Source organism: Trematomus bernacchii, unplaced genomic scaffold, assembly GCF_902827165.1.
Source record: "Trematomus bernacchii unplaced genomic scaffold, fTreBer1.1, whole genome shotgun sequence".
Lineage (NCBI taxonomy): Eukaryota > Metazoa > Chordata > Actinopteri > Perciformes > Nototheniidae > Trematomus > Trematomus bernacchii.
In genome coordinates this window covers 1,576-15,069 of record NW_022988002.1, presented here as the reverse complement: position 1 = coordinate 15,069, position 13,494 = coordinate 1,576, and the positions used below count along the sequence as shown (strand labels likewise).

The window sequence follows — 13,494 nt, the reverse complement described above, 5'->3', positions numbered from 1 at the left end:
ACAACAAAATGCTTCTGTTTTTCATTCAAACTAGAACAGAACCAGATAAATGTGGACTTTTCTTCCTCTTCTGTCGTCAGATGTGGATATTAAACCCGTTTGTCGTATTGGAGCCTGAAGGAGGACTCAAACCCTGTTTCAGCGGTTAAACTCCACTTTAACTCGTTATTGTATCCACTTCTGATCAGAAAGGATGTCTATAAAACATCATATAAACACGTTTATATTCTCTCAGACTCTCCCCTTAAACCGATCTCGAAAGGAGAAAGTTAAAACTAGTTTTTTTCTTTTAAAGGAAAACATTTATTTAAACTCTTTACCTCCGTGATTTGTCTTGTCCTGTTGTTAAATTATCAGGTGACAGTCCGGATGACAGGCAGGTGTAATGCTGCTGTTTTCGGCTGTATTTTAAAGTAATTTATTGTCCTTAAATCTGTGAAAAGGAAACAGTTTTCTGTTTCCTCCACCAAACCTCCGTCTGAAATACTACATTTTAACGTAAGGTGCCCGGATGTAACTTACCGTTAACCGTTACTGAAAGTTAGTGATTTTTCGTCAGGAAATCGTATAAACTGCGATCATTTTCAGACCTTTTGTCCTTCACTAATTGCCGAATTTAAGAGCAGCTCCTTCTGGTTCAGAAAATGCATTATAAGTTATAGTTAGGGATATTTTACGTCCAGTAAACAGGAATATTTATATAATTCACCCGGTTCTGAATGGAGCTCTGTAAGAAAGGGTCAAGTTACCCGGATGTAGTTTAGCGTTAGCTGTTACTGATATTCTGTGATTTCCCGTCAGAAAATCGTGCAAACTATGATTGTTTTCAGATATTCTGTTCTAAACTGTTGGCCGAATTCCAGGCAAGCTCCTTATAAGTTATATTTAGGGATATTTCCCGACCATTAAGCACAGGTCTGCCAACACTCACGCATTGAGCGTGAGAGTCACGCAATCAACCCGAATCTCACGCACTCACGCCACACATGCCTTTCCTCACGCTAAGTTTTCGTCCAAAATAAATGTATATAAATATAAAAATAAAGTGAAGGAACAGCAAACCGAGCGGTCTACGAAATGAGACGGTCTTCTGGCTTAGTTCAGTAAAGTTGGAACGATATTGGGAGATTCGGATTTCACGGATCAATAACTCATGAACAAAACGTTATTCAGACACAAATTACGTCTCCTAAGTACCGTCGTAAGGACAACGAACTACAATCACATTTTGATCAAAAAAAGCCAATACGCGCCGTCCTCCGAGCTGGGCACATAACATTGGTCTCTATCCGCAGCCGGAGAAGAAACGAGTGCGCAGGGACCGTCTGCAAAGTGCAACTCCGAAAAAAGAGAATACAATAATATTCACTATTATACAGTATATTACTACCAAACTCACTACACACATCAATAGTCTCCTGGTGGTCATACTATAGCAAGGAGTTTGGAAGAATATGCTTTTGAATAATTTTGGGGAATATTTATAATGTAAAATCTTCAATAAATATGGCATTATCTTGAATAACTTTACTATTATACAGTATATTTCTACCAAACTCAGTATTTGCATTGTTGTTGTTAGCATCTGGTTAGCTAACTGCGCTAACAGATATTAGAAGCTGTTTCTAAAACAAGGAGAGGAGAGCTCTGTCCTGTCAGACTGAGAGAGATAACTACAGCTCAGTGAGGTAAGGGAGTCTCTGAGTGTTTAACTTTAGTCTAGTTATCTCAGTGGGTCTCAAACGTTTTGGTCACCATTTATGAGAATAAATGAAAAACAGGTATGAAATACTATATGACAGTAAAACAAGAATACAGTTTAAAAGGTGAGTGATTTGTAAAATATCCATAAAGAAAAAGAAAATCTGTTTACAGTTCTGTTTCATATGGGTGTTGAGAGATGTATCCATAAATTCATTTTGCTCTCAAAGTGCACCAGGTTGATGAATTTAACTTCAATATTTAAAAAAAATCTTCCCGGGGGCATGCATGCCATGTTCTCATGCAGCTCGCTAAAACTTCACTCGCGTTTATGTCCATATCGATCAGATCCAGCTCTCCTGATTGGCCTTTATAGAGAGCACCGATCAAACTATAAGAGTGAATATCGGCCGATAATGACCGGCGGGGCTCCCCCGTTGACAGTTCACTGTCTAGCACTGGCTTCGTAGTGCACTGATCGATTAGGGCTAAGCTAACCTGTAGCTGCTTCCTCCCACACTCACAACAACTTATAAGACATAAATAAAGCAGCTGTATTTGCCATACAGGAAACACACATTTAAAACGGTTTTGCCTGCCGTTTTTATGTACACAAGCATTCATTAATGGTTCGGAAAGTGGCACTGTACCTTAATAATATAAAGGCTTGTATTTTGCGTGCATTTCTTGCTCGGAAAGTGGCAATGTACTGAAGAGTGGAAGTGTCCTGAGATTAGCGCCTGCAGGCAGGCTCCATGGACCTGTCAGCTCCGGACAGCGCAAAATGCGTACATGGACCGCAGGAGGTGAGGACCCCCCCCCCCCCCCCACTTATAAAATAGCACTTGATGTCGCGGGTACACTGTGTATGTGCGTGTTCCACTGTAGCGCCCGGTACATTAATGGGAAACCCTAGTTTGTACATGTTCAATACATTTGTAACACTGAACACAAAAAAATCTCACTCCAAGCTGGACTCAAATGTTGGCAGCCCTGATAAGCATCAGTATTTATATAATTCACCCGTTTCTAAATGGAGCTCTGTAGCAAGAGTCAAGTTACCCGGCTGTAGCTTAGCGTTAGCCGTTACTGACAGTTGGTGAGTTTTATTCAGGAAATCGTCTAAAGTTTAATTGTTTTCAAATATTTTGTTCTTCAGTGTTTGCCGAATTAAAGAGAAGCTCCTTCTGGTTCAGAAAAGTTCTAATAAGTTATATTTAGGGATATTTTACGTCCAGTAAGTAGGAATATTTATATAATTCACCCGTTTCTGAATGGAGCTCTGTGACAAGTTACCCGGATGTAGTTTAACGTCGTTAACCGTTAGAGTTTATGGCTTGATCCGACTAATCTGTGTGTCACAATCATAAAATGGGATCATTTATGGATATTTGGTTCTTAAATTATCCCCGAATGAAAGAGCAGCTCCATCTGGTTCAGAAAAGTTCTTATAATGTATTTTTAGGGTGAACTTTTGTCCAGTAAAGCAGCAGTATTTCTATAATTCATCATATTCTGAATGCAGCACATAGACAGCAGGCTGATCTCAGGCTGTGTCTGAGTTTATTCAATGACTGTTTGTGGAGATAATACATATAGCAGACGTGTCTGTCTCTCTGTGTCTCTCATAGACTGTCTGTCTCTCTGTGTCTCTCATAGACTGTCTGTCTCTCTGTGTCTCTCATAGACTGTCTGTCTCTCTGCGTCTCTCATAGACAGTCTGTCTCTCTGTGTGTCTGTCTCTGTGTCTCTCATAGACTGTCTGTCTCTCTGCGTCTCTCATAGACTGTCTGTCTCTCTCATAGACTGCCTGTCTCTCTGTGTGTCTGTCTCTCTGTGTCTCATAGACTGTCTCTCTGCGTCTCTCATAGACTGTCTGTCTCTCTGTGTCTCTCATAGACTGTCTGTCTCTCTGTGTCTGTCATAGACTGTCTGTCTCTCTGTGTCTGTCTCTCTGTGTCTCTCATAGACTGTCTGTCTCTGTGTCTGTCTCTGTCTCTCTCATAGACTGTCTGTGTCTCTCATAGACTGTCTGTCTCTCTGTGTCTGTCTCTCTGTGTCTCTCATAGACTGTCTGTCTCTCTGTCTCTCATAGACTGTCTGTCTCTCTGTGTCTGTCTCTCATAGACTGTCTGTCTCTCTGTGTCTCTCATAGATTGTCTGTCTCTCTGTGTCTCTCATAGACTGTCTGTCTCTCTGTGTCTGTCTCTCATAGACTGTCTGTCTCTCTGTGTCTGTCTCTCTGTGTCCTTGTGTGGGCTGTTTCTCTGGGATCCAGGAATAGATCTGAGATCAGATTCTGCAGCTTTCTTTCTGCTGAGTCATGTTTATATTCTGCAGCAGCATCTGCTCCTGAGTCCCAGCAGATCTCCTCTCAGTTGAAACATCTTGATGTATGTATGTGTATGTCATATTAAATCAGTCTGTGTCACAGGGAGGCAGGAGGGACACTTTCATTTTTAATTATGATTAAAAAGTCAAAATGTCAAATTAAGGTCCTTCTTTTCTTTATTTTGGAAGAATTTCAAATGTTTTCTTGACATGATTTTTTAGGTCACATGTCTCCATTATGTCTCGTGTCCTGTCGTCTGATGAGAGCAACAGAGACCTTCCCTTTAGGTCACATGTCTCCATTATGTCTCGTGTCCTGTCGTCTGATGAGAGCAACAGAGACCTTCCCTTTAGGTCACATGTCTCCATTATGTCTCGTGTCCTGTCGTCTGATGAGAGCAACAGAGACCTTCCCTTTATATTCAGTGGATGCATCTCAAGGCTCTTTCTGCTCTTCTTGAGGTGAAGACTGAGCTGATGATCCTGCAGACACTCTGACTCTAATTCATGTTTTAATTAAATATGAACTGTAATGCTTAATAAAGTCAGCTGTCAGAGGATCAGCTGATTCAGGAAATCACATTTTACCATTAAAGAACTTTTACAAATATCTCCAGATGTCAGTCAAACCCTGACGGTTGTAAACACCTGTGTGTGTGTCTCTCTGTGTGTGTGTCTTTCTGTCTGTGTGTGTGTCTCTATCTCTGTCTGTGTGTGTCTCTGTGTGTGTGTGTGTGTCTGTGTCTCTGTGTGTGTGTGTGTCTATCTGTGTGTGTGTCTCTGTCTCTGTGTGTGTGTGTGTGTCTCTGTGTGTGTGTCTCTGTGTGTGTGTCTGTGTCTCTGTGTGTGTGTCTCTCTCTCTGTGTGTGTCTCTGTGTGTGTGTGTCTCTGTGTCTATCTGTGTGTGTGTCTCTGTCTCTGTGTGTGTGTCTCTCTGTGTGTGTGTCTCTGTCTGTGTCTGTGTGTGTCTCTGTGTGTGTGTATCTCTCTGTGTGTGTCTGTGTGTCTGTGTGTGTGTGTGTCTCTCTGTGTGTGTGTGTGTGTGTGTGTGTGTGTCTCTGTGTGTGTGTGTGTGTGTGTGTCTCTGTGTGTGTGACTAGAAAGTTATTCAAGTTAAAGTAAAGACCCATATATCTCACATAATGGATGAGCTCAGAACTTCAAAATAAAAGCACCATTTCAGATCCTTCTTTGTGGCTGTGTGTGTGTGTGTGCTGTGCTGTGATTGGCTGAATCAGACACCAGGCGGGGGGGTCAGGTGCCACAGCGTTTATTTTGCAGCGTCCTGTGATCTCAGAAACGACTCCTCCTTCACGAGGCTTCCTTTAGTGTTTCTTACAAAATAAAAGTGCGCTCTAGCTCGTGTGTTGGGGGGGGTCAGGTTGGGGGTTGGGGGGGGGGGGGGGTCAGGTTGGGGAGGGCGGGGCGTCAGGTTGGGGGGGGTTACATTCAAACTGAAATAAGGCGGCGGCCCGGACAGGAAGTGAAGCGGAGGCGTGCGCTCGCTGACAGGAAGCTGCTTCTTCTTCTCTGGTGCATAGAACGCTGAGTGAACATGGAGAAGAAACGTCACGACAATAAATAAAGTCGACGGAGATCTTCCTCGACTTTTTGGCAAAAACTGAGCGAGACGAACGTCGGGGGGGCGAAGTCCTGTTGGCAACAGACTGTTTGCATATCATTAATGAGATCTCCTTCATGTGGGGGGGGGCTAAAGACACTCCTGAGGACCAACGGACAGGAAGCTGTGTGTGTGAGAGAGAGAGAGTGAGAGAGAAGAGAGAGAGAGAGAGAGAGTGAGAGAAGAGAGAGAGAGAGAGAGAGAGAGAGTGTGAGAGAAGAGAGAGAGAGAGAGAGAGAGTGTGTGTGAGAGTGTGTGTGAGAGAGTGTAATTGTATTACTGTATATATATCATTAATATGTAACCATTTGAAATGTGTGTTAATGTTTTTACATCAAATTATTGTGTAATTATTTTGTATTTTGATGCTTTGGCAACATGGTTTATTTTAACTGTAATGCCAATACATGAGAGAGAGAGAGAGTGTGTGTGTGTGTGTGTGTGGGGGGGGGGGGGTCATCACACAGGCTTCCCCTCCAGAGAGACCACCACGTTCCCCCCAAGCTTCTCTGCCAGCGCGGCTCGGTCCTGGATGTCGTCCAGACCGTTCACCTGCCACTCGTGCTTAATGCCTGAGAGAGAAAGCGAAGAGAGAGAGAGAGAGTAAACACATTGTTAAAGGTTTACATTAATATCTGGACTAATATTCTGAGTTTTAGGGTAAATATCATTTTATTCATTATTTAGGTGATTTAGAGAAATAACCCATTCATCAGTCATTAGCCCGCATGGTTTTTCATACCACTGCTACGCTGACGACACCCAATTCATTCTGTCCTTTCCCCGCTCAGAGACCCAGGTCGTCGCACGCATCTCTGCTTGTCTAGCTGACATCTCTCAGTGGATGTCTGCTCACCACCTCAAGCTCAACCTTGACAAAACTGAACTGCTTTTCCTTCCGGGAAAAGAGTGTCCCACTCTTGACCCAACAATCAACATCGGCCCCTCTGTTGTTTCCCCGACTCAGACTGCAAGGAATCTGGGTGTGACCCTAGATAACAACCTGTCCTTCACTGCAAACATCGCTGCTACAACCCGCTGCTGCAGATACACTCTTTACAACATCAGGAGGATACGTCCCCTCCTGACCCAGAAAGCCACGCAGGTTCTGGTCCAGGCTCTCGTCATCTCACGCCTAGACTACTGCAACTCCCTCCTGGCTGGTCTACCTGCATGTGCCATCCGACCTCTGCAGCTCATCCAGAATGCAGCGGCTCGTCTGGTCTTCAACCTTCCTAAATGTTCCCACACCACACCGCTCCTCCGCTCCCTTCACTGGCTTCCAGTAACTGCTAGAATCCACTTCAAGACACTGGTACTAGCGTACCATGCTGTGAATGGATCTGGCCCTTCCTACATCCAGGACATGGTTAAAGTGTACACCCCAGCACGTGCACTCCGCTCTGCATCAGCCAAACGGCGCACTGCGAGGGGGACCCAAGTTCCCATCAGCAGAAACACGTGGGTTTGCTATCCTGGCTCCAACATGGTGGAATGAGCTCCCCATTGACATCAGGACAGCAGAAAGCTTACACATCTTCCGGCGCAGACTGAAAACTAATCTCTTTAGACTCCACTTCGAGCGATAGAATCACTAACAAAGCACTTATATACTAACAAAGGACTGGCTTATCTAAAGCCAGTTGAGTAGCACTTGAAATGTTGTGGCTCTATGAAACCTGATGTACTTATATGATTCTGTTTTCTTCAAGTTTGTATCTTCTTGGTCGAATGCACTTATTGTAAGTCGCTTTGGATAAAAGCCTCAGCTAAATGTGATGTGAAGATCAGAATGTATTGTGACAATACAAATAACTATATTTTGATATATAATAAAATGTAAATATTAGAGTCATGAATAATAATCCTATGTTCAGAGAGGGCGGGGGGGGGGGGGGGAGACAGAGAGGGGGGGGGAGACAGAGAGGGGGAGAGCTGGGTGGAGGTATCTGCAGCTCCTCACCTGTAAACTTCTTCTTGATGGCGTCTTTAGAGCTGGCGTAGATCATCTTGCTCTTCAGAGGAGCGCCGTCTGGAGCCCTGACACACACACACACACACACACACACACAGTTACACACAATATATACTGAGACACACACAGTTACACACACAGTTAAAGACACACAGTTACACACACACCCCTCTCTAGGGTATATTCTGCACTAGGGGTTCATACCGGTACCCGGTATTACCGAAATACCGCTTACTGGCGACTACGGTATACCGTAGTCGCCCAAACCGCCGAAATTACGATGTCAATTTCGCCGTTAAACTCCGCAAACGAGTCACTGTGGAGTGTGGGCTGCATTTAGAAAATCTAAAGTGTGGCTGCCAGTCTGAATGGTGGGGTCTGTAACCACTGCAAGAAGTTTATTTCTGGTAAAGGTGGCAACACATCCAATCTCCAACCAATACTGTCTCGTATGGCAACCAAGTACCTTTGTGTTCAGGGAAGCAGCGTGCCAAGCGAGAAAGTGTTCAGTTCAGCAGGTGAGACCCTACGCTGTGAAAGGGCCCGTTTGGATCCAGAGAGAGGGTTCAGTTCAGCAGGTGAGACCCTACGCTGTGAAAGGGCCCGTTTGGATCCAGAGAGAGGGTTCAGTTCAGCAGGTGAGACCCTACGCTGTGAAAGGGCCCGTTTGGATCCAGAGAGAGAGTTCAGTTCAGCAGGTGAGACCCTACGCTGTGAAATTTGTTTTATGTGCAATGCCGAGATCTCATGATCCTTTATGTGTTCTCTGGTCAGTCGAATCTCAGGTTGAATATTGATTATCCTGGTGCTGTTTTCTTTTTGCATTGCCAAGATGTGCTATTCACGCCTGATGGTTGTTATAAATGATATTGCAGAATCTGTTTTCTTCATAGATAACGTGTTTTTCATTGTTTGTTCAGTACTAAAACAAAAAAGTTGCTAGTGGATCGCCGGAGCTGTAGATTAACATTAACATGCTTATTGTAGTTGTAAGTGCACTGCCTTGCGGCCTGTAGCACCATCCTTGATGGAGCATATGTGTGGGCTGGAGAGGAGTGAGCAGAGGGTAGAGTTGTCCATTCTTGTTCTGTTTTCTGTGACTATCTTCCTCACCATGCTGAACACCCTCTCAGACTTTCAGTTGCGTGCGCTGCTAAAGAGACGCGCTACCATGGAAACCAAACAATGGTGTAGCTGTATTAAAGTCCGAGTGGAAACAGTCGTGAGTAAATCTGATTTTGTCAGAAATCGGGAGAAATATGACCCCGGGAGGAAACCGGGAGAGGGCAAGGAAATCGGTAGTCTCCCGCGAAAATCGGGAGGGTTGGCAAGTATGGTTATATGTATGTAGTATGTATGTTATATGTATGTAGTATGTGTGTTATATGTATGTTATATGTATGTAGTATGTGTGTTATATATATGTAGTATGTATGTTATATGTATGTAGTATGTATGTTATATGTATGTAGTATGTGTGTTATATGTATGTAGTATGTATGTTATATATATGTAGTATGTATGTTATATGTATGTAGTATGTGTGTTATATGTATGTAGTATGTGTGTTATATGTATGTTATATGTATGTAGTATGCATGTTATATGTATGTTATATGTATGAATAGAGCAGTCACCAGAAGATGAAGACCAGGTCCTCCTTCTTGCTCTCCTTCGTCTCGTACGTGGCGTCGTACAGCCCGTACCGGCAGTCGTTGGGTGGCAGCAGTTTGACGAAGCATCCGTAGGGGTCGTCCACGCTATCCCCGATGTCGCCCACCAGGATCTGCTTTCCCTCCTCCACGATGATCTTCTTCTTGTCTTCGCTCAGGCAGAACAGCACCGCCTTCTTCCTCTTCTTCACGTCCTCAGTTGACGAAGACTTCCTCACCTTCATGTCGTTGAACACCCGGATCACCTCGTCGTTCACGGTCACGCCTGACGCCTGCACACGAGATCAATATTCAGACATCAGCAAATATGACATCAGCAATTCATCCAGGAAACATCTTGATATATATATTAAATAAGTTATGATCTATTGATCGGTTTAAGTCCTTATTATTGCTGAAATATGTGCATTTATACTCAATATTACAGCAGCAATTCATTCCTTTCAGTCTTGTTATTGTTCAAATAAAAATCTTAATATATTAAATATTGTATTATCTGTTCTCGGTTGAAGTAATGTTTGGCTCAGAGTTTAAGGACTGGTTCATTTCTTTACAAACCAGGAATTTAAAGTCTGAATAAAATGAGATGTTATGAGAAAGAGATGATAGTAACATAAACTTTAATACTTTAATTCTGTACTCGAGTACAATGTGGTACTTTCTTTCTTTCACTTGTGAGTTGGTTAGTGTAACTGGAGCTTAGCCAGTTGGTGTGTCTGTTAGTCAGACCTTTATTTAGATAGGGTTCCAGTTAAATAGTAAGGGTTACTAGTAGGTTCATAGTGTTACTGTTCGTTAAAGTGTCTCTTAGTTAGTGTAACTGTCCGTTAGTTAATCTGTCTCTTAGTTAGTGTAACTGTTCGTTAGTTAATCTGTCTCTTAGTTAGTGTTACTGTTCGTTAGTTAATCTGTCTCTTAGTTAGTGTTACTGTTCGTTAGTTAATCTGTCTCTTAGTTAGTGTTACTGTTCGTTAGTTAAAGTGTCTCTTAGTTAGTGTAACTGTTCGTTAGTTAATCTGTCTCTTAGTTAGTGTTACTGTTCGTTAGTTAAAGTGTCTCTTAGTTAGTGTTACTGTTCGTTAGTTAAAGTGTCTCTTAGTTAGTGTAACTGTTCGTTAGTTAAAGTGTCTCTTAGTAAGTGTTACTGTTCGTTAGTTAAAGTGTCTCTTAGTTAGTTAATCTGTCTCTTAGTTAGTTTAACTGTTAGTAAGTGTAACTGTTAGTGTTACTGTTCGTTAGTTAATCTGTCTCTTAGTTAGTGTTACTGTTCGTTAGTTAAAGTGTCTCTTAGTTAGTGTTACTGTTCGTTAGTTAAAGTGTCTCTTAGTTAGTGTAACTGTTCGTTAGTTAAAGTGTCTCTTAGTAAGTGTAACTGTTCGTTAGTTAAAGTGTCTCTTAGTTAGTGTAACTGTTCGTTAGTTAATCTGTCTCTTAGTTAGTGTTACTGTTCGTTAGTTAATCTGTCTCTTAGTTAGTGTTACTGTTCGTTAGTTAAAGTGTCTCTTAGTTAGTGTAACTGTTCGTTAGTTAATCTGTCTCTTAGTTAGTGTTACTGTTCGTTAGTTAATCTGTCTCTTAGTTAGTGTTACTGTTCGTTAGTTAATCTGTCTCTTAGTTAGTGTTACTGTTCGTTAGTTAAAGTGTCTCTTAGTTAGTGTTACTGTTCGTTAGTTAAAGTGTCTCTTAGTTAGTGTAACTGTTCGTTAGTTAAAGTGTCTCTTAGTAAGTGTTACTGTTCGTTAGTTAAAGTGTCTCTTAGTTAGTTAATCTGTCTCTTAGTTAGTTTAACTGTTAGTAAGTGTAACTGTTAGTGTTACTGTTCGTTAGTTAATCTGTCTCTTAGTTAGTGTTACTGTTCGTTAGTTAAAGTGTCTCTTAGTTAGTGTTACTGTTCGTTAGTTAAAGTGTCTCTTAGTTAGTGTAACTGTTCGTTAAAGTGTCTCTTAGTAAGTGTAACTGTTCGTTAGTTAAAGTGTCTCTTAGTTAGTTAATCTGTCTCTTAGTTAGTTTAACTGTTAGTAAGTGTAACTGTTCGTTAGTTAAAGTGTCTCTTAGTTAATGTAACTGTTCCTTAGTTAAAGTGTCTCTTAGTAAGTGTAACTGTTCATTAGTTAATCTGTCTCTTAGTTAGTTTAACTCTTAGTAAGTGTAACTGTTCGTTAGTTAATCTGTCTCTTAGTTAGTTTAACTGTTAGTAAGTGTAACTGTTAGTAAGTGTAACTGTTCGTTAGTTAAAGTGTCTCTTAGTAAATTAGTTTAACTTTTTAGTTAGAGTAACTGTTAGTTAGTTTGTGAGTGTTCTTGGCAGTTATATAGTGTTACTGTTGGTTAGTTAATCTGTTAGTAAATTAGTAAATTGAGTCCCAGTTTCTCAGCCTGCAGGCCTTCAGACAGACAGGTTACAGACAGACAGTTGAGAGACGGACAGGTTACAGACAGACAGTTGAGAGACAGACAGGTTACAGACAGACAGTTGAGAGACAGACAGGTTACAGATAGACAGTTGAGAGACAGACAGCATGACTCCGCAGTCTTTCCGTCTGTTAAACTCGGATTAAATCCAGGTTTCTGAACCGGGTCAGATATTTGACCCGGGTTATTTTTAGCGGGTGCTGCCGGTGCTCTGTCCCCGGGCTGTGAGGCCTCTGAGCCCGCAGGAAACACCGGGGATGAGAGGTGTCTCCGGGCCGCGGCCTGCGGGCAGAGGCTCCGCGGACCGTTACTTTAATAACACCGGGATATATCCCGTTACAACCCCCAGCATAACAACGGTTCACCAGGAGCCGTTACTTTATAATAATCATAGTTTAATAAACCCGGTTAATAACAGCCGGTTTATCGGCAGCTAACGGAAGAATGCTACATCATGATATAGCTTAGCGTCATGTAGCATGGTGTAGCTAACATCATGCTAACCCCATGCTAACGGAACGGAGCCACATAACGGTCCTCCGGAGACTTTAGCCCCGGAAAGAGGCTCCCTGTCCCGGCCTCTAACAGAGAGAGGGACCGGGGGGAGGCTCCGGGAGATCCTTACCATGTTGTCCCGGGGATAGACCTGCTGATGACCGTCAGAAAGGGGGAGGAAGAGGCGCTTCAGAGGGGAGAGAGGAGAGGGGAATGTGTCCGAGAGAGAGAGAGGGGGAGGAGAGAGAGAGAGAGAAAGGGGGGAGGGAGGGGGACTCGAACCAGCACCCGGTAAACCCGGTAAACCTGATCCACCTCATACAGCTTTTTCTTCAGTTTTTTAAAAAGATTTTCAGAAATGTTTTAAAAATCTAGTGAAAACATTCTGGGAATCAGTTCATATTTAAAAACATTTTTTTTTTAAAGGTCAACATCTGAATCAAATTCTATGTCAAAATATTTCCCAGAATTCTGAGATTTTCAGAGGAATTTTCCGAAAAACTTGAATTGCTATGAGGAGGAGGGGAAGGCTAACTATTGGCTCTTCATTTAACAAGTAAAAATACCAACCAATCAGGAGACAGGAAGTTGTCTTCATCCCGCCTGCTTCCCATCCCACAGATTACTCTCACAGGTACATGTACAAAGGTACAGGTGAACATGTACACAGGTACAGGTGAACAGGTACATGTACACAGGTACAGGTGAACAGGTACATGTACACAGGTGAACAGGTACAGGTACACAGGTGAACAGGTACAGGTGAGCACTAACTTTAAATACTGCATGGTAACACTTTATAACTCTTAGAGCACGCAGAGACAGCTGGTTATAACACTTTATAACTCTTAGAGCACGCAGAGACAGCTGGTTATAACACTTTATTTATTATTTCAGAACAACAAACAGCATCAGGAAGCTCCTACCAGTCATAAATAAAGACAACAAAGGCAGAACTAAATAAATATGCAGCGGCTCCAGTGTAGTGTACAGCTGACCTCACTCACACAATCTCTCTCTCTCTCTCGCACACTCGCACACACACACACACCATCACACACACACACACACACACACACACACACACACACACCACACAACACATCACACACACACCACAGCACACCACACACACACACACCACACACACACACACATCTCTACAACACACAAACACACACAACATCCCACACAACCCCAGCACCACCAACCATCTAATCTAATCTCTCTCGCGCTCCTCGCACACACACACACACACACACTATATCTCTCTCTCACTCACACAC

The 13,494-nt window shown here is 42.6% G+C and overlaps 1 protein-coding gene across 1 annotated transcript; it reads right to left on the bottom strand.

Annotated features, from left to right (window-relative positions):
- Positions 1–6,095: 6,095 nt before the first annotated feature.
- On the bottom strand, positions 6,096–12,458 carry cfl2 (cofilin 2 (muscle)). Its single transcript, XM_034117231.1, has 4 exons — positions 12,339–12,458; positions 9,266–9,573; positions 7,617–7,693; positions 6,096–6,225 (listed from the first exon to the last, which is right to left on the bottom strand). Exons 1-4 carry the CDS (start codon positions 12,339–12,341, stop codon positions 6,113–6,115), a joined length of 501 nt encoding a protein of 166 aa, XP_033973122.1. The 5' UTR covers positions 12,342–12,458; the 3' UTR covers positions 6,096–6,112.
- Positions 12,459–13,494: the final 1,036 nt, after the last annotated feature.